The 27,772-nt window shown below is 38.4% G+C and overlaps 1 protein-coding gene across 1 annotated transcript in view; it reads right to left on the reverse strand.

The window, feature by feature from the left end:
• Positions 1 to 10,806: 10,806 nt before the first annotated feature.
• The window catches only part of CFTR (CF transmembrane conductance regulator), a 180,103-nt gene continuing 163,137 nt past the window's right edge, over positions 10,807 to 27,772 (reverse strand). The window contains exons 24-27 of the mRNA XM_032276197.1: positions 24,746 to 24,835; positions 14,575 to 14,747; positions 13,873 to 13,978; positions 10,807 to 12,535 (exon numbers count right to left, since the gene is read on the reverse strand). Coding sequence (XP_032132088.1) covers positions 12,335 to 12,535; positions 13,873 to 13,978; positions 14,575 to 14,747; positions 24,746 to 24,835 — 570 coding nt within the window. The 3' untranslated portion in view covers positions 10,807 to 12,334. The remainder of the gene's footprint in view (positions 12,536 to 13,872; positions 13,979 to 14,574; positions 14,748 to 24,745; positions 24,836 to 27,772) is intronic.

Genomic DNA, 27,772 nt, shown 5'->3' on the forward strand with positions numbered 1-27,772 from the left:
TTGTTTCAAACACTTTTTAAGACACCCCCACAACTGACTTCCTCCTTCATGTTTCTGCTCAATTTGCCACCATACCAGTTACTTTTTTCACCATGCTATGGCAAATTATCTAATTCTATGCCTTTTCTCTTTAGTTACCGTCCGCTATGTATTTTTAACATTGACTTATTTTTGTCCTCACCCACTAGAATGTAAACCTCATGACATTGAGAGCTTTGCCTTGTTTACTGCTGTGTTCCTAGCACCTAGGACACATAGACGACTCAATTTGTTGAATATCTGGTTAAGAATTCTCACTTGATGTCACCACCTCTTTTTTAACGAGCACTCTGAAGTTCCCTCAGGTGCCAGGCACCAGCCTACCGTTATTGTCGCTGTTGACAAGCTTCGGTCTCCCCCGGTCACACTACTGCTAGGCTCCCCTGGTTTCCTGATCATTGCAGTTCTTTCAGCCAGCTGAAAAGCCCAATCAAAAAAAACCTGTGGTTCTCAACTCTGCATATTAGAATCACCTGGGAAGCCTTTCCAGCTATCAGTAACCTAACCCCGGCTTCCAAGATTCTTCTTTGATTTTGGATGGAGCCTTGCACCAGTGTTTTCTCAAAATCTCCAGATTTTCTTGATGGTCATCCACGTGCTTATCTTCCGTAAGCAGACCCTAAGGGATGGCAGATGGAAACAGTGTTGATATAAAAACGTATTCCAGCTGAAAGGATTCAGAACCTGTCATTTTAGAATATTTCACTTCAGCATATTGATCATTTTAAGCTAAAAGAAACTGAGAACCAGCCAACACAGAAAAGCTCTACCGACTTCTCCAGTACATAAAATAAATTATAAATTCCCTCTTTTGTAAAGGAAATTTGTGTCTATAAAGAAAATCTTCATGAGTAAAATATCTGTACCAGGAAGAGAACTAATTTTTCGAGACAACTTTATCACCTGAGAATTTTATCCGCACAAGGCAATATTTATTGACCATACATTCCTTTACTTACCTTCCCCAAATTTGCCTCCACATCCCCCAAAAGCCCCAAACCCCTATTCCTTTCTGTAGCTCAGGGTAATATATAGGTCTCAATAATCTGGCTGCTTCCTTGAGTCTTATATTTTTTGTGGGACTCCCATGTATATACACATAATTGAAGTTATTTTTCTCCTGTTAATCTGTCTTATGTCAATTTAATTTGTAAACTAGCAAAATAACCTGAATGGGTAGAAGTATGCAATTTTTCCTTGCCTACACTGCCAATGGTAAGGATTTCCTATGCCCTTTCCATTTAGAACAAATGTTCTAGGCCAACCTTCCCCAAAACACAGGATATAAATGGCACAAGGAAATTAGGGTTTTGTAGCCAAACAAACTTAGAAACATTACGTATGATATTCCACCCTTACCAAGTCAAAATGTACCTTTGGATATTGAAGACCTTGAGAAGTTTTGCAGTAACCTATAGTAGCTCACTAACCAGATCAAGAAACTGCTGATTTAAGACAATCTCACCCCTTGTTATTACACTTTTAAAGACTTTCAGATGTGTGAGATAGAATCACTTTGACATTAGCAAGACTATTAAGAAAATCAAAGACAGAGGCATAAGCTTGAATCTTAGTAGTGCTAGAAAACATGAGCTTTATCCTGTGGTAAGCATTCTTATTTTCTCAGATTTCTGGAGTTTCACACACCCATGGGAAAGTATAGCAGGGCTGGTTGGCTCCCTAGAGAGAAAACCATAACGAGAAAGTAGTTATCTGACTCCCTGTGTGGGGTGCTGTAAAATGACTTCCCTCTGATTAAAAATGAGCTAAATTTTCCAATAAGCATACAAACTTTCTAAAGTTTCAAAATCTGGGAGTGTTGTGTAATTTCTAGGAAGATCCTTTTCTAAGCCTCTTAGTTTTTAGAACCTCCTTCACAGAGATTGTGTGAAGAACAAAATGACAATTATACATAAATGTTTCAAAGTCAATAATTTAGAGTTGTTTCAAAGAGTCATCCTAGAGATAAAAGATCAGAAAAACTGAAAGTGAGGGAATTAATACTAAGCTAAAAGACAAATTCTAGAACAGTGAGGTGAGGAGCTCTATGGAGCAACCCGTCAAAATAACCATCACTGGTAAAAAATTATCAATCATTTAAAGTCTCCGAAAATGGCCCGAAGGACATACAGCAAAAGAAGCAGCATTTTTTTCTAGAAAATATACTGATCTCAGTAAGAACACAAGTTTATGGCACTTCACCCACAAGCTGCTCCCTCTTCCTTCCCCCAACTTGGTGTGATAGAAGCTCTACTTTAGGCTGATGTGGCCAAGCTGATGGCATTCCCTCTTTCTTGAGTTTATAGCCTGGTAGTGTAGTATCACCCTGGGAAGTGAGGTAAATAGCAATTCTTATCCCCTCAAGTGCCAGCTCTTTGTTGTAGTGGCTAAATTCCAGGTGAGTGAAACTAAAAGGTCAGGGGCTCCTTTCCTGCCTGCAGTCCCCTTTGTCTTACTCTATTTTGTGCTGCTGTAACAGAATGCCACAGCTGGGGTAATTTATAATGAACACACATTTGTTGGCTTACAGTTCTGGAGGCTAGGATGTCCCATATCAAGGGGCCAGCATTTGGTGAGGGTTTTCTTGCTGTGTCATCCCATGGCAGAAGGCAAAACGACCAAAAGAGAGAAAGAAAGAGAGAGAAGGGGGCCAAACTTGTCCTTTTATAATGAACTCACTGCCATAATGGCATTATTCCATTCATGAAAGCTGAGCCCTCATAGCCTAATCACCTCTTAAAGGTCCCTCAGGTCCTACTTCTTGATAATGTTAAAATTATAATTAAATTTCAACATGAATTTGGAGAGGACAAACACTGAAACTGTAGCCCACTGTAGGGCAGCCTTTCTTCCCAAATATAGCAGGCCAAGAATACTGGGGCCTCAATTGCTCTCACCCCAGCTTGTTCATTGGGTAGAGGCTTTATGCCAGGAGAGGCGAGCTTACTTAGCAGACCAGAGTCTCCCACCCCTACCCAGCACCTTGTTTGAAAGCATGGATGTTATCCCAAGAGAGGTGGGAAGTTGAACTTGTTCTTAGTTCTGAAGCAGTGGCTCAGAGATTTTACCAAGGCTTAAATAACGCCAGTCCTTCAGCAACACAGTTTGAATTTTAGTTACCACAGTATATTAACTGTGAATAATTGCATAAACTATACATGCTACTAGCTCTTCAGTCCACAAATCACCATATAGCAGATGTGTATCATGATCAGTGGCCAATCACATCACTTTTTCACAGTCTGACAGTGATTGGGTGGGGTACAACTACATGTTCATGCACAGACAACAAAGCATGTGGCTGTGTTGCCTCCTGGTCTCCTAGTGTTAAACCCACCTAACATTTTACAAAAATGTACAGTCAAAAAAGAAGAATGGCAAACAAAGATACAAGCGTAGCAAAGAAACAAAAAGGGATAATGCTGTAAGTGAAATTCTAATTGAAAGTGAGTGGAGTTATAGAAGAAAGAGCTGGTTGTAGGAGTGTTGACACTTCTGCCATTGAAGAGATTATATACACAGCCTGAGGAATTGAGTGGAGGTGAACTTAATGACACAAACAGGAAAGTGATTTTGACAAAATAGGAAGACATAAGAATTGGATGAATGGATGACTGCATTTATGGTGGGAATGAGTTTGTTATAAAAAGGCAAGTTTGATCATCCCCCCTTTCTCTCTTGCTCTCTGTTGGCCTTTGCACCCTTTGCTATGGGATGACACAGCAAGAATGCCTGCAAGATGCCCCAGAGGAAGTGTCATCAGCAAAAATCATTACCTTAAACAAACACTTGGAGATATTTTACAACATTGAAATCACAAAGGATAAAATGTTGGAAGCTGGTCCTAAATTAGAAAGGAGTATGACAACTTGCCCAGGCATAGAAAAGATGCTTTCTTCGTATTGCAACTTACATAACCAAAAGAAATCAAGTATTTCTCAAACTACTCTTGATAAGTACTTTAAAAGAAACATTTTAATTCTCAATGTTTCTAATGTTTCAAATTACTTACTAAATAAATATTAGTTTCACTTTTCTTGTGCCCCTATTATTTATAACCAACAGAAGAGAGTTTTTAATTTTTAATATTTTTAAAGGTCATGGAACACTTTTTTCCCATTAATTATTTAAATTATCTTGCATGGTGATTTTCACAGTGCCATATTAATGTGCAACATGAGGATTATCTATATTTGGGAAGAAATTGACAATGACATTTTTACATGAAGTGAATATTTGAGGATATTAAGGATGACTGTTTTTCTAGAGTGCTAATGATAATATGGATCTGTTTCAAAAGAAAAAGAAAGAAAGCTCTGTCTTTTAAAGATACATAGAGCCAAAGTTACATGCTGTTTGGATTTGCTCAAAATAATATAGGAAGGAAGTATGAGGGAACATAGATGAAATAAGATTGGCTATGAGCTGATAACTAATGAAGTTCAGTGACAGGGATGTGAAGTTTATTATTCTCTATGTCTATTTTTGTATCTATTTTAAATGTCAAAAATTAAAGTTTTAATTGACCAGAAAATGTCAAAGAATGTAATGGTTGTCTCAGGCTCACTTGGAATGTTTAACTTCTGTGGCTCAATAGCCTGGCAACATTGTTTGGTTCAAGTGCAAATGTGTGGTGCACTTCCAGCTCCAAGCAGGAAGGAAGCTGCATTTGTGCAAGGACACATGGGCTCCTGCTTCGGCTCCTCAAGGACATTGGAGCATCTGACCCAATTGGGAGAGAAGAGAAAATAAAAGTCATAACTTTTTCCTCACAAGAGGATTGCCTATGATGACAAATTTGCTCACACAACTTTTCTTTTAGAATATTAATAAGCCCATGGTACCTGCTGCCAATGAAAAAACAAAAAAGAAGATCGTTATATTTAAAATAGTCTTATTTTTAATTAGCTTATAGAACACTGACAAAATGATGGCCAATGAATTGTGGCCAAATGTGTTAATCATTTCTTTTAATAAAATAGAGAAAGTTTATTTCTCTATAATTTTTGGTAAATTATGACAAGTTTCATAGAGATTAATTGCAAGGTTGATTTTTAAATTTCCTTTGTAAGTATTTGTGTCAATATTTGTCAGTTCAGTTTCGGTTTCATTTATCAGCACATCTGCCATTGCTGATAAAGATTGTTCCTTCTATTATTCCATGAGTGACAAAGGTGGATGGGAAAGAACATAAAGAGCAATTCGTACTCCAAAAGTATTCAGGCTTAATTTCTATTATTCAAAATGGCTTAAGGATAAAACGTCTTCGGGATTCGCTTACATTAGTATGTGAGGCTCTGTACTCAATTCTGTTGTTGACATGTGTTCTTTTGGGAAATCGGCTGTCTTAGCAATAGAACCAAATCTCCACAAGGCAGCAGTCTTTGAAGATAAAATTGTATTTTTTGTACAGAGTCTGTACTTTAATGAATAGAAGATGTATTGGAATATATCATAACTTTTGATCCAAGTAACTTTTTAGAATTAAGGCCAGCATTAGCATAGTCGCTTAAAAATTGTTGACCATGTACCAAAATGTACTTTACCAATACAATTAGAGAAACTGAAGCAAGCTATCTCCCTGACCCCTTCATGGGACATGAGACAGGGATGCCTCACTGACTCATCTCACCCTATCTACCCCTTGTGGGAAGGAGCATGTGAATGAATGAGTGCAGGAACCAGAATGAGTGAGTGCAAGAACCAGTCAGCCACTTTGGGGCTCCAGCAGGAGCAAACACTGTGCCAGCCTGCGGCAGCATCCAAGTAGGGGTGCCTGTGAGCCTTAAGGCCCAGAGGGCATGTTATAGTGTTCTTTTAGCTCTGCCGTCTGTGGATGGCTTAAGTGTTAACAGCTCAGTGGGTTCTTTGCCTTTTCATGTGAGGCAGCTGCCCTCCACCAGCAAGGGAAAAGTGCCAGAATGACAGCATTTTGTATCCACTCATGGCTCCCAAGCTGGTCTGGCATCCAGGAAAAATGAAGTCACATGAATGAATTGAAAGACCGTAAATGCAGGGGATCTTATTGCTGATGAAATTGGCTTTCAGTGGGAAGGGGAGCTGAACAGGGTATGGGGCAGGTGGGTGACCTTCCCCTGAAGTCCTGCCATATCCTGTCCAATTCTTCTCCAAAGTTATGCTGTCAAGCTGTTGGTCTGAAGTCAAGCTACTTCGCTCCACTGTCCAGTTATGGTTCCATCTACCAGCTGAGTCTGGGGTTTTTATAGGCACAGGATGGGGTGGGTCAGGCCAGGAAAGGTGACATTCAAATGGGAAAACGGGGATAGAATTTCTCACTTTAGGCTGCAGTTTCAGGTTTTTAGGACTGAGAGTGGGGTTTTATCAGGGACCCACCTTTTTCTGTCTAGAATTTCTCTGCCCCCGGTTCCTATCAAAACTGAGTTATTAATGAGCAAATGAGTATTCCCACTGCATGGAATTAAGGATAAACCCAAAATTTTGCCAAGACCTCTCCCTTCTCTGAGAAAGTACACAGATACTGAGAAAGTACACAAGTACACATGAGCCACCTCACATGAAAAGGGAAAATGCCCACTGAGCTGTTAACACTTAAGCCGTCGGTAGACCGCAGAGCTAAAAGAAAACTGTAACATGCCCTCTGGGCCTACAGGCTTGCAGCTCCCTGTTCCCTGTCAACTGACAATGACCTGGGTCTCTTAGCTCTCTACACGCTGAGAGCGGCTTCTAATTCCTAACCTAACAATTTGGAGTTCTCGTGCCCCAGTGTATTTGTCTTGTATTTGTAGGTTTTTTCACTGTATTTTTAAATAGGGAATTGTGATTGTCCATACGTGTTTTAACAGGTCAAACAGGTTTTTATATTGAGCTCTTTAAACCTCATTTTAAATTGTCTTCCACATAGTATTTGAGGTTCTTTCTTTAGTGTACTACAAAAATATTTACTTTGGGGGTTTTATTAGCCTTTTACTCTAATGGGTAACAATTTCTCAACCATGGAAGGTCCCTGGTTACTGGAAGGAAATGTATTCATTTCAGTTTGGGGTTTTTTTCCTCATAATGAAGATAAACAAAGTGAAACAACTAGGAAATAAGAAAGTGTGCGTCAGATAGGACTGGGCATAGACAGGGACAAGTAAAGCCCCAAACTCAAGAGTTCAGTACAGAAAACAATTAAATAAAAATAGAAAGTCTGTAGCTAAAATATTTTATTTTTTTAAATGGGAAAGAAGAAAGAAAATCTGATATGCTGAAAAGTCAAATGTTGGGATATATATAAGCTAATATATAAATGAAATGAATACCAGCCATGTAAAAGGGACAGAGCTTAGAAATTTGTTATTTAAGGTACTTGCACTAATATGAAATGGAATATTGTTATTTACAGGGACATAGTTTACTTGTAAAAGTTTATTGCAAACTGTATGGCAACCACTAAAAAAGATTTAAAAAATGAAGTAGAATTGCTATGTTAAGAAGGTGAGAAAATAGAATCATGTAAAATGTTCAATAAAAGTCAAAAAGGTAAAAAAAAAATATGGGAAAGTAAACATAGAAACAAAGAACAAAGGAGACAAACAGAAAGCAATAATAAATATGGTAGACATTAATCCAATTATATTAGTAATCACTTTAAATGTAAAGAGCCTAAATATACCAACTAAAAAAACAGATTGTAAGAGTGGATCAAAAAACAAGACTTACATGATGTCTATAAGAAACCTGGTTAAATTTAAAGCCCCAGATAGATTAATAAAGGAATAAAGTTTTACCATGCTAACACTAATCAAAAGAAAGAAATCCAAAAAAGGAACCCACCAGTAAGAAATAATGTGACTGAAACACAGGCCAAAGGCCTTAACAGATGCCTTGTCAAAGAAGATATGCAGCTGGCAAATAAGCATATGAAAACATACATCACATCATATGTCATTAGGGAAATACAGATTGAAATAACAATGAGATACCACCACAAAACTATTAGAATGGCTAAATTCTAAAACACTGACATCACCAAATGCTGGTAACAATAAGGAGCAACCAGAACTCCCATTTGTTACCGGCAGGACTGCAAAATGGTGCAGCCACTTTGGAAGACAGTTTGGCAATTTCTTAAAAAACTAAACTATGATCCAACAATTGAACTTCTTGGTACTTACCCAAAGAAGTTAAAACTTATATTTATACAAAAACCCACACACAGATGTTTTAGCAGCTTTATTGAAAATTGCCAAAACGTTGAAGCCACCAAGATGTCCTTTACTAGGTCAATGAATAAACTGTGATACATCTGACAATATAATAGTATTCATCACTAAAAAGAAATGAGCTATCAAGCCATGAAAAGACACGGAGGAAAATTAAATACATATTATTAAGTGAAAGAAGCCAATCTGAAAAGGCCACATACTGCATAATCCTAAGTAGATGACATTCTGGTACAGGGAAAACTATGGAGACAATTAAAAGATCAGTGGTTGCCAAAAGTTAGGGGAGAAAGAGGGATGAATATGCAGAGCACAAAGTATTTTTTGGGTAGTGAAACTACCCTGTATGATGCTGTAATGGTGGTTACAAGTCATTATACATTTGTTCAAACCCATCAAATGTAAAATATCAATAATGTAAACTATGTGTTTGGGCAATAATAATGTGTCAGTGTAGGTTCACTGGTTGTGTTAAGGAAAAAGTGACTGAGGCAGGTGTCTCAATTGATAGAGATTTATTTAGCCAAAGTTTGCAGAGGCACCCAGAAAAACACAAGCCAGAGGAGCATCAGCGACCTGTGCTTTTCCACAGACGGTTTGGGAAGCTTAATATTTAAGGAGTAAAGAGTAAACAGGAGGAGGGAAAGCAGGAGGGAGGGTAGGCAGTGAGGCAAATAGTTCTATTCTGGTGAGGCTCTGATTACTGCTCAGTAAATCCACATTTTATAAGTAAAAAGAGGGAGCAGAGGAAAAGTCAATTATGTGTTAATTGCAGGGAAGACAGAGGGATGATTTCTGGTCTTTCCCTCATCTTGTGCCTATGAAGACGAGCTGGTAATTGACACTGTTAGGGTGAAATTCAACAGAACTCAGTTTTAGGGCTATTGTATAGGAGGCATATGTATCCTGAAAGATGTAGGGGCTCACAGGATTCTTCTTGGGAGAAATAGTGAGGGAGGCCATTTGGGGAGATATGTGGCCTTCTATCACTGTGGGAACCTGATTTATGGATGAGGCTATCACACAGGGTTGTGATGTTACAGCTACCTAGAGAACAAAAGGAAGGCAATATTAGTGACTCAGCTCTGAAGCTTAACTTCCCCTTTGGCATAGTGAGCTTGGGGTCTTGAGATTCTATTTTCTTTCACAGTTGTAACAAATGTACCACTTTAGTGTGGGATGTTGAGTGGGGGAGGCTATCATATGTGGAGGAGTTGTATGTGAACTCTCCATACTTCTTGTTCAATTTTGATGGGAACCTAAAACTGCCTGAAAAAAATAAAGTTTAGTAATTTTAAAAAAAGAACTAGACTAGAACATGCTCTGAGACTGCCCTCTTGGGGCTACATGTGAAAACAAACCTCTCAGAGAAAGAGAACGCAGGGCCGGAGGGCCTGGCATTCAGTAGGGATCTACAGTCCATCCACCACATTGCTAGCACCTGCACATTTCATTAAGAAGCTCAACCAGGAAGAAAGGGGGACCAAAGAAGCCTCATCAATTAAAAAGAGGAATTTGGACAAAGAAAATCCACACAGGTGCCAATGCAGAAATAGTATTTTCCTTGATGAAGAGTTTTAACTTATCAAAAGCTATGAGATAGCTATCACTCTTTGAATAAGCTTTAAAAGAAATAGATGGACATTTGCAGAATATAAATCTTTTGTGTTCTATAAGCCTCCATTTTAAAATAAAAATAACCTCAAACATATCCTAAGTAAGGAAAGCAGGGACATGAAGAAATATTTGTATACCCACATTTATAGACTCTTTATAGATATATATTATTCACTACATCCAAGAGGTAGAAGCAAACCAAGTAGCCAATGATGGATGAATGGGTGAGGAAAAATATAGCACATATTCATAAGTGGTCCCCCATCCAAGGTTTTGCTTTATGTGGTTTCAGTTACCTGTGGCACAGTATAGTAAGATATTTTGAGAAAGAGAGAGACCACATTTGTATCACTTGTATCATAATATATTGTTATAATTGTTCTATTTCATGATTATTGTTGTTAATCTCTTATTGTGCTTAATTTATAAATTACACATTATCATAGGTAGGCATGCATGTATAGGAAAAAACAAGAGTAATCAGGTTCAGTGCTCTCAGTGATTTCAGGCATCCATTTGGAGTCTTGGAACACATTCCCCAAGGATAAGAGGGGACTACTATTTAATGAATATCATTCAACCTTGAGAAGGAAGAAAATTGACCCATGTTGCAACATGGACGAGGCTTGAAGACATGATGCTAAATGAAGTAAGCAGAAAAATACAAATACTTTATGATCTATGTAAGAAGATCATCTTCCTTCTTCAAGGCTCATCCAAAAAATACAAATACATAATGATACTGAACTGAATTTTAAAATGGTTAAACTGGAAAATTTCATGTTATGTATATTTTACCATAGTTTAAAAAGATAACTGTAAAATTTGTGTTCTAATCCACATGAGATTCTCAAAAAAGGCTATATCTAAAAGACAGATTCATGTTTCATGTTCCATGAAGCTTAGAGATTGGAGTAAGAGACTGAAGAGACATGAAGAGTGAACACATCTGAAAACAACAAAGTTTCACACAAATGTATGCATTTTATTGACAAGTGATATTTTCTTACATTAATAAATATAATACAATCTTCTTAAGAGTCAGTTTGGAGTTTGGAAGGCAATGTACCCTTGATGGGAGCACTGGTGGTACCAACTTCTTCAGAACTGCATCTAAGAGGGAATCTGTGTTGGCTGGGAATCATACAGGTGTGGGCAACAACTGTATCAGCCCCAAGCCTTCTCTCCATACCTAAAGGTGATTCGTGGCCCCTGGTTAATATCACCCTAGGTTCTCCCCCTTCCCAGTTTTAACATAATGTATCATTAAAAATAGCTAGTGCCATAAAAAGTCAACATTTCAAATATAAAATTATTTTATACAAATATTCATAATCATTCTTTTAAAATACAGCATTGTTATATATGTTTGAAATATTATTAAAATAAATATTTCCTAGAGAAAAAATTTTGCTTCACAAAATTATAAAACAGAAGCATATAAAACTAATTCATGATTGGCACTTCTTCAGGGTGTCTCTCATTCTCTCTTACCCAGTGTAGACAGCACGAAGTACATACATCTTGCCTGAAAACATACCACCATCACCCTATATATCTAGATGCTTGGACTTCATGTGTATCTACCCATGGTGCTTATGGCCTATCTACTTACGCACCCTTTACCTGGAGCTTCTGTGGAAAGAAGGGTTTTCCTGTGGCAATCTGCACTAACATACTTTTCCAGCCAACCTTTAGTTCAGAGGTCTTATGAGCTTGTCACTTTCTGAAGTCTGGGAAAAAGCATGCCAACTTCTTTATCAAAGGAACCATCCTGTCCCCTGTGTAAGACTGTAATAGCCCTTTGCCCAGGTAAGGGATGCATTGTGATTGTCCGAAATACTGAGATTTTTTGGTAGCCCTGGATGGTACTAATGCTGATTTCCAGGATCTGGAGGTTCCCTTTCCTGACTGCTCACTAGATGTTGAATAGGGCATATTTTGATGGGCAGTCTTGTGGTTCCTGCAGTATTCTAATACTTGCTTGGAAATGAGATAGTTGGAATGCTTAGCAGACAATGCAGTTGTGTTTCTAAACATCATGGGGTGAGGAGAGGAAAAGGAATACAAGCTTATACAAACCACTGAAGTTTCCAGTTTTCATTACTTAATCATAACCCTAAGAATTATAATTTCAGTTCTTCTCCAACACTACAAATTAACAAGTTCACTAGACAATAAGCTGATCAACTAGGCTGATTGACATTTATAGCTGCCTTTCCAATTACTACCAAAGAGCAAGGGTTTTTAGGAAAATCTGGCTTGCAAAACACAAGTGGTAAGTCTCCAAGGATTTGAAGTACCTTTCACACAATTTGACCATTGCCAGAAAGCCATGTATCCAGACCCATATCAGTGTCCTCAATTCCCCTTACCAAAATGTTTCCCTTTTTAAGAAATGTAATTCATCCTTGTTTTTTGAGGCAGAGGTGACTGTTCCACGAGCTCCAATTCCATGAGCAAACGTCCCATGCCAACATTTACACCTCTCTCTAAAGCCTTGTTTCTTGCACCTCTTCTTCCATCTCTTCTTTGAGAGAAGCAATTTGGGGCCGAGACTTGTACTTGCTTGAGTTCCGGTGGGGAAAGAGCTTCACCCTGTCTGAGTGGCTGATGGCTTGCCGGAAGAGGCTCTTCTCGTTCAGCAGTTTCTGGATGGAATCATACTGCCGCACTTTGTTCTCTTCTATGACCTAGGGAAGTGGCTGTTAGTGAGATCTGGGACAGAAGGCAGGTCAGACCACAGCAGAGACAGAAACTGGCACAGACTCAAAGGAAAATAAAAGCCAAATGAATGCCGTGTCCAGAGCCTTGCATTTTGAACAATCAGGTATATAACATTTAACTGCTGTATCCTCTTGCTCAAAGGAGGTTCTACCTTCTCTGAATTTAGCTGTGATTTTCTATTTAGCGGCTGGAGCATTCTTCAGGAAAGTTTAGAGGAACTGAAGATACTTCTAAAACAAAATATTAGGTCCCTTATGTATTACCTTAAAAATGGGTGTAAGTCTACAGCACCATAAAGAGTTGACCATCTTAAACAGTGATCTGAAGCTTAATAATTCCAAATTGGTCAGGATGTGCCTGAGTTTAATACGCCTCCTTGGCTTGTTCAGGTTGAGCAAATCCAAGATCAGACAATAGAGGATGTTATTTAGATTCTTGATCTTCTGCATGGCAGGGCAAGAGGTTGTGAGTCTGCCCCCATAATTTGTTACTTCAAGCTTAGTGATGATCATGGTAATAACAAGCCTTCAGCAAGGAAACCATTTACCTCCAGGAGGCTCAAAAGCCTGAACAGAAATGACGTGATACATCATCCTCAGAACTTCCTTGTGACTAAGCCAGAGGGAATTTGTAAACATCACTCGAAAGAATCTGTGACCATTTTGTTTTGTTTTAATAAAGACAGATGGGAGCCTCCCTACGTTGCCTGGGCTAGTCTCCAATTCCTGGCCTCAAGTAATCCTCCCACCTCAACCTCCCAAAGTGTTGTAACTACAGATGTAAGCCACTGTGCCTGGCCCTGTGACAGTTTTTTAAGAACAGTGAGAAGGTGGTGGAGAAAGGTACTACCTGAGCCCAAATAATGACTAGAAAAATTAATTGAGCCTTTCAACTATGTCATTAATACCATAAATCAGATTGTAAGACAGCCAGACCTGTCCCAGACCACATCCATGGGAGATTTAGTTATTGAAAGAATGATAAGGACCTTTTTAAAAAATTTTTTAAATAGTAGTGTATTTTGTATGACTTGGTCCCCAAATAAAGGGCTAAAAAGTATATATATGTTATTTATTAATGTAACTTAGTAATATGCTGCCATTTTGGATTTATTGTATTTCAACCTCATCACATGGCTCAGATCAAAGTGAAAAAGTTATGCAGCTATTTTGAGCAAAGCTGTATGACACATATTTTTAAAAAGAACTTGTACATTGTTGCAATTTCCAGGAACTATCACATGTGAGATTGTTATCAAGAATTACAAGGGAAACAAACCAGACTTTAAGTTATAAAGACTCACCAAAAATTGCTGGCATTCCAGCATTGCTTCTATCCTGTGTTCACAGAGGATTACTGTGCAATCAGCAAATGCTTGTTTTAGAGCTCTTCTAATTATTTGGTATGTTCTAGAAAAGAAAGAAAATACCACATATAATGTCACAGAACAGGAATGATCTGTATTTACCTTGAAAATATGTCTATTGTTCTATTATATCTTTAAATTACTTATTTCTTTAAGTACTTTCCACATAATGTTGATATAGAGTTAGCCACAATCAGCTTTTCAACGATGGGGTAGATTCTAAGTATCCATAAATAAACAGGACAAATATTTCAAAGAAAATTTTATAAATGAGTATAATTTGATTACGTAAAATCACCAGTAGTTCTTTATTTGGGGCTATAAACATGCTTATGGTATAAATGGGATATAAAGGCAATCATAAGGATCAGATTATGCCCATTATTTGAAAACTTCACCATGTGTTGACAAAGGGGAAGACTTTGTATGAAACTAAAAACTATTTTCAGAAGAAAACACAAGGTTCTTAGACAAGGAAATACACATTTATGCTCATTTCCACTGAGCAATTATTTCATATCTTGGGGAAGGCCTCCACTCACAGACATGACAGCCTAATAAAAATATGTGTCACTATGAAGCAGGCATAATGATTCTGTTCCCACTGTGTTATTAAGTAACAGAACTTCTGAAACTCACACTGGATCCAAATGAGCACTGGGTTCATCAAGCAGCAAGATCTTCGCCTTACTGAGAACAGATCTAGCCAAACACATCAACTGCTTGTGGCCATGGCTTAGGACACAGCCCCCATCCACAAGGACAAAGTCAAGCTTCCCAGGAAACTGTTCTATCACAGATCTGAGCCCAACCTGCAGTTAGAGAGAGTAGTTCAGATACCACAGAGTTTAAAACACTCAAGCAGTTGACATTCTAAAAATAAACACAGGAGTTCTGAAAGCTTACCTTTCTCATACCAATCCCTCTACCCCCACTACCTGCCACTATTTGAATTTGATTGAGCAAAAGTCTATTTATAATCTCGACAGCTCTAAAGAATCAGTCTACGACTTGTTTTCTCTTTGTACTTCATTCATCAGGAAACTTTCAATGAGTGCCTATTATGTGCCAGGGATCCCAAAAGGTAGTGAGGAAACAATGCATGGTACATGGCTCTTGTGAGGCTCAGGGTTTACAAAGGTATACATATATTATTGCAACACAACTGAATCATGCTGGAAAAGATAATATGTATAGATTGCCTTCTACCATGACATCTATGTAGACAGAAGACAGAACGGAGCATGAAGGATGGAGTTATGACATCATCCTTGATGCCACCTCCCATCTTCTACTCTATCATGACTGAGGACAAAAGATAGCATAAAATAATCAACTGTGCGTTTTTTTTAAATTACATATGGAAAATTGCTATTCATATCTTGAATTCATGAAAACTGTAACAAATAGAAAAAAATTTGAAGTAAGAAAAAAAACACACACTCTATGACCATTTCTTCCCATTGTCACGTGTGGAAAACTCTCCCTCTTTCTGCCCCTTTGAATATTAGTCTTCGCCATTTCCAACTCTCCTCTGAGATCCTGGTCATTTTCAGGGTATTTAGGGTATAAATTACCACCTATAAGCTAATAATTTTCAAATCTTTATCTCCATCCCTAGACTTCTTCCAATTACTTTTTAAATCATTCTTCTACTTACCAACTCTATTACAGTTACCCCCATCTGGGTCATCATCATCTCTTAAGCATCGTCCTACAAATCTCAATTAGTCATATTGCAAGTCCACCATACAAACACCTCAGGGATCTTCCTAAGATGTAGGTTTAACCATATCATTTCTGTTTTAAATCCTAGGGTAGCTCTCTTCCTGGTAGAATAAAAGACTGGAGCTCTAGAGTCAAACAGAATCAGCTTTGAATCTGCCCTCCTCAGCTCATTTGCTGACGATATCAGGCGCATTATTTCAAATCTCATTTATCGCATACATAAAAAATGGAGAAAATAATAATATTGATGTCGAAAGGTTGTTCGAAGGATTACCAGAGATAAGTTGTGGAAAGCAGCTGCCACAGACCATGGCACATGCTAAGTACCTAATGTACAGTAACTATTAGTATTATTGGAGCCTGGGAAACCCCAAGGACATGGGTTTGGTTACTGAAACACTACCCGAGTGTGACACCAGCTTTGTAAAAATTTTCTTTCACAAGTTGCCTTGGGAAGTAAGTTGGCAGAAAGTACTGCAATGCTGTGAAGTTAGTCATGCCCACAGAAACAAGGTTGAGGTCTGGGTCAGAATGCAGTACTCTCCCTCTAGATTCACACCACACACTAATTTCCTATGGCCATACTAGGAAACCTATTAGACTGTGTTAAACTTTGCACTTGTGGCAAAAAGCTGAGCAAAGTGCGTTTTTCCCCAGATGAAACTCTTTATTAGAAATAAATAATTATAAAAATTTATATATAACTGTCAACATTTAGAGAATAGAAATTTTAAAATGAATGACACTAAGACTGACCAATACAGGGGATATTTTGCAATATTCCTATGTTACTGTTTTATTCACTATGAAGTATAATAAAAAGATTTTTAGAATCATATTCATTAAAGTCAACCTAGTTAATAAAACTTAAAATTTGAAGTCAGTAAACATTTAAGAACTTTAAGTACCTATTTTCTGCCAGACATGGTATAATGGGCTTTTGCAAGATAATGGAAAGCAAGATAGATTAGCAATTGTTTTTGAAAAGATACAAAGTTATTGTTACCAAGCATATGTGCCCATAAGAATTCTCCTAATGATCTTTTGGATGTAAATGACTGCTTAGTCATGTATTCCTTCAACTGGCTCTTAATGAAAGTTTATTAAATTCTAGGTACTCTGACAGACCCAAGATTCAAAAATGAATGACACTAGGCTCTGCCTTAAAGGAAATTATGGTCCAAACAGGGAGAAAAAATTAATAAGTGGAAAATGACTGTTCAAAGAGATAAGCACTATGGGGAAAAAACCCCAGAAAATTGAGATTATCTGAATTAGTAATCATTAGCAGCAGAATCCTTTATCCTTTAAATATGTATATATAGACACACAAATATATATATCCAATATAATCTTTCTTTCTTTCTTTCCTTTTTTTTCTTTTTTTGACAGAATCTCACTCTATTTCCCAATGTGGAGTGCAGTGGTGCAATCTGGGCTCACTGTAACTTCTGCCTCCTGGGTTCAAGCAATTCTTCTGCCTCAGCCTCCCGAGTAGCTGGGATTACAGGTTGCCTGCCACCACACCCAGCTGATTTTTGTATTTTAGTGGAGATGGGATTTCTACATGTTGGGGCAGGCTGGTCTTGAACTCCTGACCTCAGGTGATCCACCTGCCTTGGCCTCCCAAAGTGCTAGGATTACAGGCATGAGCCACTGCGCCCAGCCCTCAATATAATCTTGTTAATACTATCATTGGAAACCATTCTTCAATAATTTAAAAATAAATATGTATAAACTTCAGCTCAGTCCTATCCAAACTAAGATAACTTCAAATCTACTAGAATCCAGTTTTCAAATTATTTTCATTACAACCTAGCATTAAAAATGAATAAATAAAAACATCAACAGTTTGTAGATATAAAGAACTTTAGGAAAAAGAATTTGCCAGCTTTATGTTGATGAGTTAATGAATAGTATGTACTTCGCAAATTGCTGTGAAGAAAGAAGAAATTTTGTTTTATAACATGTTAAACTAAAAAAAATGTCTAAGAGTTTGTAAAGGATTCAAAATGTTGACTTTTGCTATTGCTGTACTCTGGAATGTTATTATGGAGCAAGAGTTTGCTCTTGTGACAGAGAAACGTGAAAAAAATCAGAAAAGTGAATTGTAGTTTGACTGAATAATCCATAACTGGCAGTTACAAAAATAGACACAATGAACTCCTTTTGATTCTCTGTTTGCTACTCTGTAGATCTTTCAGTGTAAATTTTCAACTTAAAAAGTCACTATTTCTGCTGTTTAGCTTTTCTAAAATAACTTACCTAACTATCAATGAGTAACGATGGAAACTATTTTATAAGTAATTGAAAAAGCAAACAACGACCCCAAAAGCCTTCATTCCAAAATCAGCAGATGTTGTACTTAGATTACGGACGACCCTGAGATAGCCCTTTGGGATGAGGTTGCCTGTGAACCACAAGGCAGGGATGCAGCTCTGCTCCCACATCTGCCAGTAGTCCCAGTCAAGGCCTTTGACATCTCAAGGTTCTGTGTCCTCATTACTAAAATGAGGATGGTAATACCTGCTGTGCATCGATCACAAGGCTGTTTCCATTATCTGTTACATATAAAATGAAAGAACCCTTTATTCATTCAATCAATATTTACAGAGCGCCATCTATGTGCGCAAGACTACTCTAGGCACTGGAAATACCACAGGGAATAGGATATAATCCCTGACCTCCAGGAGCGTCCACTGCAGTGGGGAACATGGACAAGTTAAAAGGTAAATCTCTAGCCAGAGTGAGAAATACTATGAAAGGCGTGGAGTTATAGGGTACACCTAGGAAAGGTCCCTGAGACCTGGAGCATCAAGGCAGATTTTTGGAAAGAAGTGATGTATAAGGAGAGGCCTGAAAGATGGTAGAAGCAGGCAGTGGAGGGCAAAGGGAGTTTCCTCAGGTAGAGAACAGCAAGTGAACAAAAAAGCCTCTGCAGAACAGAAAGCACATGTGCTTTAGAGATCCAAAGAAATTTAGGATAACTGAATAATGGGAAGTAAGGGGAAGCTGGGGAGTGAGCTCAGAGAGGCAAGCAAAGATGAAATCACGAAGGACCTGGTAAGCCACCTTAAGTAATGCAGACTTAGTCCAGAAGGCATTAAGGAGCCATATGAAGGGAAGAAACAAATGATCAGATGTGGGGTTTAGAAAGATCATCAGAGCTGCAAAGAGCAGAATGAACTATTGGGGGTCAATAAGGAAAATGAGCCAGGAACCTATTTCAGAAATTCATGCAAGTGTTAGTAGTGATGTAGTAGTAGGTGGAAATGAAGAAAAGTGAATTAAATTCCAGATACTCTGCAGGGACAGCATCGACAGGATGTGACATGTGGGTACCTGTGGAGGAACTTGAGAGTGAAAGATGAGTCTCAGGTATCGGCCTTGGGAAACTGGAGGGTGGGATGCCATTCACTGGATTTAGGAACAAAGGACAAGTATCTGGTGGAGCAGGGAAGAAACTCGGTTATTGACAAAAGGTGCGTTTCATATGCTGAGATATCAGGTGGGGAGCTCTGGGAATAGGCAGATTTGGAGGTCATCAAAATAGAGGTATTAGTTAAAGCCAAGAGGACACATGAAATTTCCCAGGGAAACTAAGTAAAGTGAGACAAGAACCAGGATTCTGTCAAACACCATTTAAAGGATGTGTAGGTAAGAAAAACATGATTTTAGTTACTTTTACTTAATATCTGTATTTGCCAGGCACTGGGATAAGCCCATTTTACATGTCATAACAACCCTACCAATTTATTGGGCCAGAATGCCAGAAGTCTATTTTTTTCCCTTGGGATTCAGTTTCTTTTGAGATTCCCTTTGGTCTACACAGCGGTAATTTTAGTTTGGCATTGAAGAAGCTGTCTGGGCCTAAGCTGTTTTGGGATGGGTAAATTAAACTATCTAAGTTCTAGGTCTTAGAAACTCTCTTACCCTCCCTTGGACTTGCTTTAAATTCCTCCATCAAATGACAGGGCAGAGTGTCAAGGTGAAGGTCTGGCCCCAAAAAATAAAGAGAAAGGAGCTGTCTAGGCCAGCTTTGGTTCTAGGCCTTCCAGCTAGTAACGAGGTACAAGTCCTCACGGCTTCATGAGACACAGTCCAGATCAGCAAGGATAAGATTTCACACTGGAATTGGGAGCCAAGTCCAAGCTAAAATTAAAGCATTTCATGGCCTGGAATTGTCACTATATATATTTTTAATTTCCACTTGGGATAATGGGGGATTATGTAGGAAGTGCTGTTGGGATGAAATTCAGGTGTTTGGCTATTTGTCATTGCTCTGTTCATTTAACTCTAGAGACACAAGTCACAGCAAGGTGACAGAGAGGACTAAGTGAGATGACATACATCCTAGTTAGCCCTGGACAGTCCTGCCTTACAGCTTTTGTCCTAGTGTCCTGTCCAGTTTAGAGTCTGACACACCCAAAAATGTCTTGTTTGGATAAATTACATGACCAACTATATTAGACTAAAGCCTAGGCCTTGTAACTTTTAAACCCAAATGCCTTTTCTGCTTCTCTAGGCTGATACTTGTTTGTTTGTTTGCATGCTGCTAGCAGGCTTCCTCATTAAAAACCTATTACTACTACTCAAAAAAGCACATTACTACTCAACAAAAACTTAGCACTACTACTCAAAGCACTCATGACATTAAAATTAGACTAACATCATCAACTTTGTGAATAACAAATTATTAAAAAGAAGAACAGTAAAAATATAAACCTAAATATGAACTGATTAAATAAAAATCTAAACAGGTAAACATTCTGCATTATATTAATATTTAAAATCATAACCACAGGTTTTAAGATTTTAGATTATTTTTATGTACCTGCTTTCCCGTACATTTACTTCGATTTTGGCCAGATTTTATAAAGGCTAATGTCTTTCTTCCCAAGTTTTTCTCCCATTGCATTGTGTTCCTATAGTGCATTCTCTGAAGTCACATCAAAGATCTTAAAATGTGTCACTTGCAGTTTAGTTAATGTTTTCTTTAAAGACCCTGTGTTTGTTGGGTAATAAGGAAACTTTGATAATGAAAACGGTTAATCTAAGTACATTTTATTAGGGGCATATTAAGGTTGGGCACTCAACGGGTAAGTGTTTAACACTCACAGTCATTTCAAAGCTCCTGGCAAGGTCCACTGTGAAGGGAGGAAGAAAACGGAAGAAAATTTGGGATAAACAGAAATTGGGCTACAAGCACCAAAAGTGCTAATGGTAGAATACAGTTGTTCTCTAAGACCTTTGAGGCTAACATTTTAGGTCCCCTGATTCTATTCTGCCACAATCCAGACCTTTGAACTTAAGTTTAATAAAAACAAAATAACTTATGTTTCCTTTTTCTTTAATGCTTATATTCTTAAAATTATAAGTTTATAGCTAGCGTATTCTGTTAAAGAAACTGAGAATTTCACTCCAGCTCTCCTCCCCACCAAATTATTCTGTATAAGGCCCTCAATTATAATGAACCACCTGTTGGATAAACATAAGGTGTTATTTAGAAATTTTTATTCCATTTTAATTAATATATTTCCTACATAATGTCCTAATGGCTTCAAAGGATGGCATATGCCTCATCTAGGTCAAGTGGCATTTTGCCTGCCATGTGCTCACAGCCACATACCCCAAAGGCAGATGACTCCTGGTGACTTCCAAAGAAAATTATTTTCATTTGCAGGTGCTCTAGAATGAACATTACCCTTCTGTGCTAAACCTGTGTTTCCCAGGGAAGTATATCAAGTCAAATCAAAGCCTCCTCCTTATAGCGGAGAGCTTCAGAACTCAGATAGGGAGTAGATGAGAAGGTGTGGAGAGATGATACCTTATACTGGGATTAATCCCAGTGTACTGGAGTTGCCTGGGTCTCTTCTAACTCATGTTTCATTGATGCAAATTGAGTAGGGAAGGCCAAAATCGTGCTGTCTATGAGATTTGGTATAAACTGAACGCTTCAGTCCCCCTGCCAAATTCATATGTTGAAATCCTAACTTTAAAGATGATGGTATTAGGAGATGGGGCCTTTGGGAGGTGATTAAGGTCACAAGGGCTCTACCCTAAACTCATGATTTGGATTAGTGCCCTTATAAAAGAAATCCCAGAGAGCTAGCCTGCCCATTCTTCTGCCATGTAACAACACAATGAGAGCACAGCCATCTGTGAAGAAGCAGGCCTTCACCAGACACAAAATCTCCTGGCACCAGATTTTGAACTTCCCAGCCTCCAGAACTGTGAAAAATAAGTTTTACTGTTGTTTATAAGACATCCAGTCTATGGTATTTTGTTGTAGCAGCCCCAATGGACAAAGACAAAGTATTGGTATTAGGAGCTGGGTACTGCTGTAACTAATACTCAATGTGGAAGCAGCTTTGGAACCAGGTAATGAGTAGAGGCTAGAAGAGTTTTCAGGTACATGCGAGAAAAAGTCTACATTGCTGTGAATGGACAGTTAAAGACAATTCTGGTGAGGGCTCCAAAGAGGAGGAGAGCTGTAGAGAAAGCTACTATCAGCCGGACGCGGTGGCTCACGCCTGTAATCCAAACACTTTGGAGGCCAAGGCGGGCAGATCACCTGAGGTTGGAAGTTCAAGACCAGCCTGACCAACATGGTGAAACCCCGTCTTAAAAAAAAAAAAAAAAAGGGAGAGAGAGAGAAAGCGACTATCTTCCTACAGAATACTTAAGTGGTCACAAGCAGAATGTTTGTAGAAATATGAATGGTAAAGGCCAGTCTGATGGCTCTTCAAATGGAAATGAGGAACATGTTACTAGACAATAGAGGAAAAGCTATCCTTGTTATAAGGTGTCAAAGAACTTGGCTGAACTGTTTATGTCCTAGTGTTTTATGGAAGGCAGAATTTGAAAGTAATGAAATTGAATATTTGAGGAAATAATCCAAGCAAAGTTGAAGGAACAGTTCAGTTGCTCTTGACTGCTCATAGTAAAATTCAAGATGAGAAATGACTTTAAAATGGAATTGTTGATCAAAAGGGAAGCAGAACTTCAAAATTTGGACGATTTTCAGCCGATCCATATTGTGAAAAATAAGAAAGCCTGCTCAGGAGAGAATACAAAGGGTGTGGCCAAACTTGATAAGGTGATTACTATGGACTAGCCATCTCAACAGAAACTAGGTGCTTTGCATCAAGACAATGGGGATATTAGTCAGCCACCTAAACAGAATCCAGAATTTAAAGTCCAAGACAATGGAAGAATGACTCCAAAGCCATTTGGAGATCTTCCAAGTTGCCATGCCCATCAGAGGTTCAGATTGTAGAAGCCTGGGGTAGGGCAGAAAGATTTCAAATGAGAGGCTACAGCTGCCCTGTGCCACCTCACATTGCCACCTCACACTGCATACTTTGCCCCTGTATTAGTCCATTTTCACACTGCTATAAAGAAATATCTGAGACTGAGTAATTTATAAAGAAAATTTAATTGACTCATAGTTCTGCATGGCTGGGAAGGCCTCAGGAAACTTACAATCATGGCAGAAGGAAAAGAAGTATGTCTTACATGGTGACAGGCAAGAGAAGGTGCAAAAGCAGGGAAACCTGCCTTATAAAACCATCGGATCTCATGGGAACTCATTCCTTATCGTGAACGGCATGGGGAAACTACGCCCATGATCCAATCATCTCCCACCAGGTCCCTCCCTCAACAAGTTGAAGGGGGAGTTATGGGGATTATAATCCAAGATGAGGTTTGTATGGAGACACAGCCAAACAATATCAGCTCCCCATACACTACTGCCATGTATCTCTACCACCGCAGATGTAGCTCTAGCAGACCCTAGTGCTCACGTACAACACTCAGCAAAACTGTAGGGGCATGGCTGCCTCCACCCAGATTTCAAGAACCCAGAGAGTCACAGGGCCCAGGTAGAGAACCACCACAAGGGTGAGGTCACCACATAGAGCCCCCAGTAGGGAAACGCCCAGTGGAGCTATGAAGGTGGGGCCACCCATGCAATCCCAGACCAGTAGAACCTCCAGGCATGCAACTGCACACTCAGGGAGCTACAGGCATGGGATTGGAGCACAGAACTGCCACAAAGAATAAGACACTCAAATCCATGGGAATAGAGCACCCACCCCAGTGTGTCTAGAGGTGAGATACCACCCCAGTGAGCTTGGAGAGAAAAGCAAAGCAAATTATTCTCAAGCCTTAAAATTTTAGACTTATAGAGACCTGTTACTTCTTTTTTGTTTTCTATTTCTCTTTTTTGAAATGGGACTCTCTAGCCCGTGCCTGTCTTACTGTTTTATTTTGAAAGCACATAATAGGTTTGATTTCACAGTTTCATAGCTGGAGAGCAATCTGCCTAAAGATGAATCACACCTTAAGTCTCACTCTATCTGATTTAAATAGAGTTTGTGCTGATTTAGCTGATATTTAGATTAGACCTTGGACTTTAGCCTTGTAAGTTGATGCTGGAACAGGTTAAGACTTGGGGGCTATTGGGATGTAATGAATGTATTTTGCATGTGAAGAAGACGTGAACTTTGGAGGTCAGGAGTGAAATGCTACGGTCTAAATGTTTGTGTTTCCCCATCCCCCAAATTTATATGTTAAAATCCTAACCCCCAAAATGATAGTATTAGAATGTGGGACATGTGGGAGGTGATTAGGTGATGAGGACAAAGCCCTCATGATGGGATTAGTGTCATTATAAAAGACACTCCAGAGAGGTCTTGCCCTTTCCATTATGTGAGGACACAGCAAGAAGGCACCATCAATGAACAAGGAAGTATGTTCTCACCAGACAACAAACCTGCTGGCACCTTGGTCTTTGACTTCCCAGCCTCCAAAGATTGCTCATAAGCAGCTCAATCTTTGGCATTTTATTTTAGCAGCCTAAATGAATCAAGATAGGGCTTGATGGTTGGATCCTTACCACTGAGGAGAGGAGTAGGTCCAGTCAAAACTACCTGTTGCTCCAAGTATATTAGGGTACTCCATTTTAAAGTTGTACACACACACACATGCACACAAAGTGTAGGGAATGATCTCAGCTATATCAACCATTTGTGTTGGTATGAGTTACCTCTTTCAATATCATTTCAGTTAGCAGGCTTACCTCATCTGCAACTTTCCATATTTCTTGATCACTCCACTGTTCATAGGGATCCAAGTTTTTTCTAAATGTTCCGGTAAAGATAAATACTTTCTATAGCAACGAAGAAAAGAAAAAAGTATGAATAATCTAAATATCTTTTTATTTTTCCCTTATTATATTATAAAATATGTCAAGCAGAAAACACATTTTAAAATAAGAAACACTCATGTAATTACCATCCAGTGCTCTCAAATTTTGATATTTTATCATGTCTCCTTTGTATCGTTTTTTTAAGAAACAAAATATTACAGCAATATTTGAAGTCCCTGGTGAACATTTTTCTAATCCCAATGTCTTTGAAGAAATTGAGATAATTATAAATTGTAGAATATTAAAAAATTTTATTCCTAGCAATATTCCTTATTATAAGCAAATGTAATATAAAACTTAAAAAACAGTAAGTTTATGAGTTATAATTAACTTGTTAGAACAAATTCCTATTTTGTTAATATATTTTCCTTGGATTTCTCTGATAAGCTTAGCTTCCTAAGGGGTTTTGAAATTTCTTTAACTTATGCTTATTCAAATACACATGTTCATTTCATCTATAAACCAAGGCACAATTCTACTTATCTGACCAGACAGGCACAGGAGAGAGCCTCAACTTAGAAATCAGTGGAAGAGCAGAAGTCAAATATTTGTTTAACTGAATGCATGTTCCTGGTAAGGAATAAAATGACAACCTAATTCCCTACATGGAGCACAGCACAGCTATCATCCTGAGATGTCTACTTACCAGATCACCAACTACTTAGGTCTGCCTATATTATTTAAAAATGTCTTAAAATCACTGTCTCATTGGGGAATGCTGATGCAACAACAATAATAATATTTAGTTCTCTGTGCATAGGGGTGAATTGAAGAAAATATTTTTGCTATTAACATTTAGAATTCATTTTTACTCTTTTTTCTTTTGTCTTTGGTTAATAACATCCACTTAGGGGAATTAAGAATGAAATTTCTTGAAGTGTAGTTTTTATCAATTGCCTAGAAATGAAAATGTTCAGTGCCCATTTGGTCCAGAAGGAACAACACAAAGCAAGTCAATCCCAAATTAATGGTGTCTGTATCTCGCAGGCAGAAGGAGGGTATCCTCAGCAAGGCAGACAAGTTTACTGAGGATCACGTAGAAACTTGATACCCCAGGGCATAATTTATGACTTAAAGAAAAAGTTGTTGTCAAATGTCTCAGAAACTCTCTAGAGAGGTCAACCAGGACCCCCATGCTGATATTTCTTAATCTATATCAAAATCACCATCCTAAAAGGTACCTACATTGATTTACAGAAGTGAATATAAGAGATATCTGAGCATATGACTCATAGGATCATAAATATCTGATGGATATGTTTATGTATCTCCTCCAAACTTCTATGTAAATAAAGGTAATGTCTGAATAAACTGAAGAGAGTAGACAAAGGGCATTACTGGAGAATTCTGACCAATGAAAGGGAATTAAACAAGAAGCAGCTCTGAGAACTTAAGTCAGTTCACTAAGCAATCGAATTTATTTAGCATATAAAGTTAAAAAGCCTTGCCAATAGAATATTGCCATTTGCTGTTTTTTATATATTTTTCTTTTTATATTGTGGTTCTTTAAATAAAAAGTTTCTAGCATTATTGAGAAGAACAGGAAATGATAACTGTAAGGGTTAACAAAGTATCAAACAATGTATTGTTTTCTGCTACAGAAGTTATCTCCATCAAAAGGATGGGACATTTAGCGCCCATTTATGGCAGACTTACAACAACCATGTCCTGGGACAGGCTCATTCCATATGTTACCTCTTTCAACCTTCATGTCAACCTCATAAGGTAAATCCTATTATGTACATGAGGAAACAGAAGCTTCGAGAAGTTAAGTGACTTGTCCAAGGTCACTTAGCTAGGAGATAGTAGGAGCTGGAATTTAAACACAGGAGTGTTTGTCTCTAAACTTGTGCTTGTTACTGCAGCAAAATGGCTTGAGTCCTTTGTGGACCATTTTTCCTTCTTGTTTAAAGCTCAGGAAAGATTAAAGGTTGGGCAGCAGCAGGCTGATGGGTGCATCAAGAGCCTATGAGCGCTCAGCAGCATATTCTTTATTTAAACTGTTATCCATCTCTCTGGCCACAGGCTCAGTTCCTGGAGAGGTTAGCTTCCTCTTCCTACACAGGCCGAGTTGAAGGGTTTCATTTGGGCTATAGCCTCTTTATAACTTTCAAGGAGACTTACACATCCAATGAAAGCACACAAATCAAAATGGAATAATGGCATTATCATGGAGGACTGCGGGAGGATGGTGGGGAAAGCCAAAGATTTTATGGCATCCACACACACACAGAGTTATGAAAGGCAATGCTTTAGTAATGCCTTTCATAAAGATGCAAGAGTAATACAGTTGCAAAGATGCTGTAGTAACGCAGTTCTGGCCTGGAAGGTATGTCTACACACAGGAACCAGCCTCTGATCCTCCATGTTTTATGAAATGGGGAAATGCTACCTTTCTTCTCAAAGCTACTCTACCCCTAGGCTTTCCCATCTCAGTGTATGGTACCTTCATTTCCTCAATCCAGAAACTTGGGAGTCATTCATAACTTATCTTTCTCCCTGAACTTCTCAAATAAAATTAATCATCAGTCCTCTCTGGAGCAGGGCACTCCTAACTGATTTCTTCCCTTCCACTCTTGTATCTCTTCCCATCCATTCTCATTCAGCAATCAGTGCAATTCACTGTAATAGAAATTAGATCATTTCATTGACCTTTTAACAAACCTTCAAAGGCTTTCCACTACACTCAGGGCTTTAAGATGGCCTACATGACCCGACATGATTTGGCCCCTCTACTTCTCTGGCTCACTTACTGCCCTTCTCCATTCTCTTCCCTTTCTTACTGCCACCACACTGGCTTTCTTTCACGTCTTCAGCTTCTTCATACACTGGATTCCCCTTGCCTAGGAATCTCATTCCCTACCTTCTTCCCATGATCAACTGCCTTTAGGTTTCAAC

This window comes from Sapajus apella, unplaced genomic scaffold, assembly GCF_009761245.1.
Source record: "Sapajus apella isolate SASKATOON/1434 unplaced genomic scaffold, GSC_monkey_1.0 scaffold7, whole genome shotgun sequence".
NCBI lineage: Eukaryota > Metazoa > Chordata > Mammalia > Primates > Cebidae > Sapajus > Sapajus apella.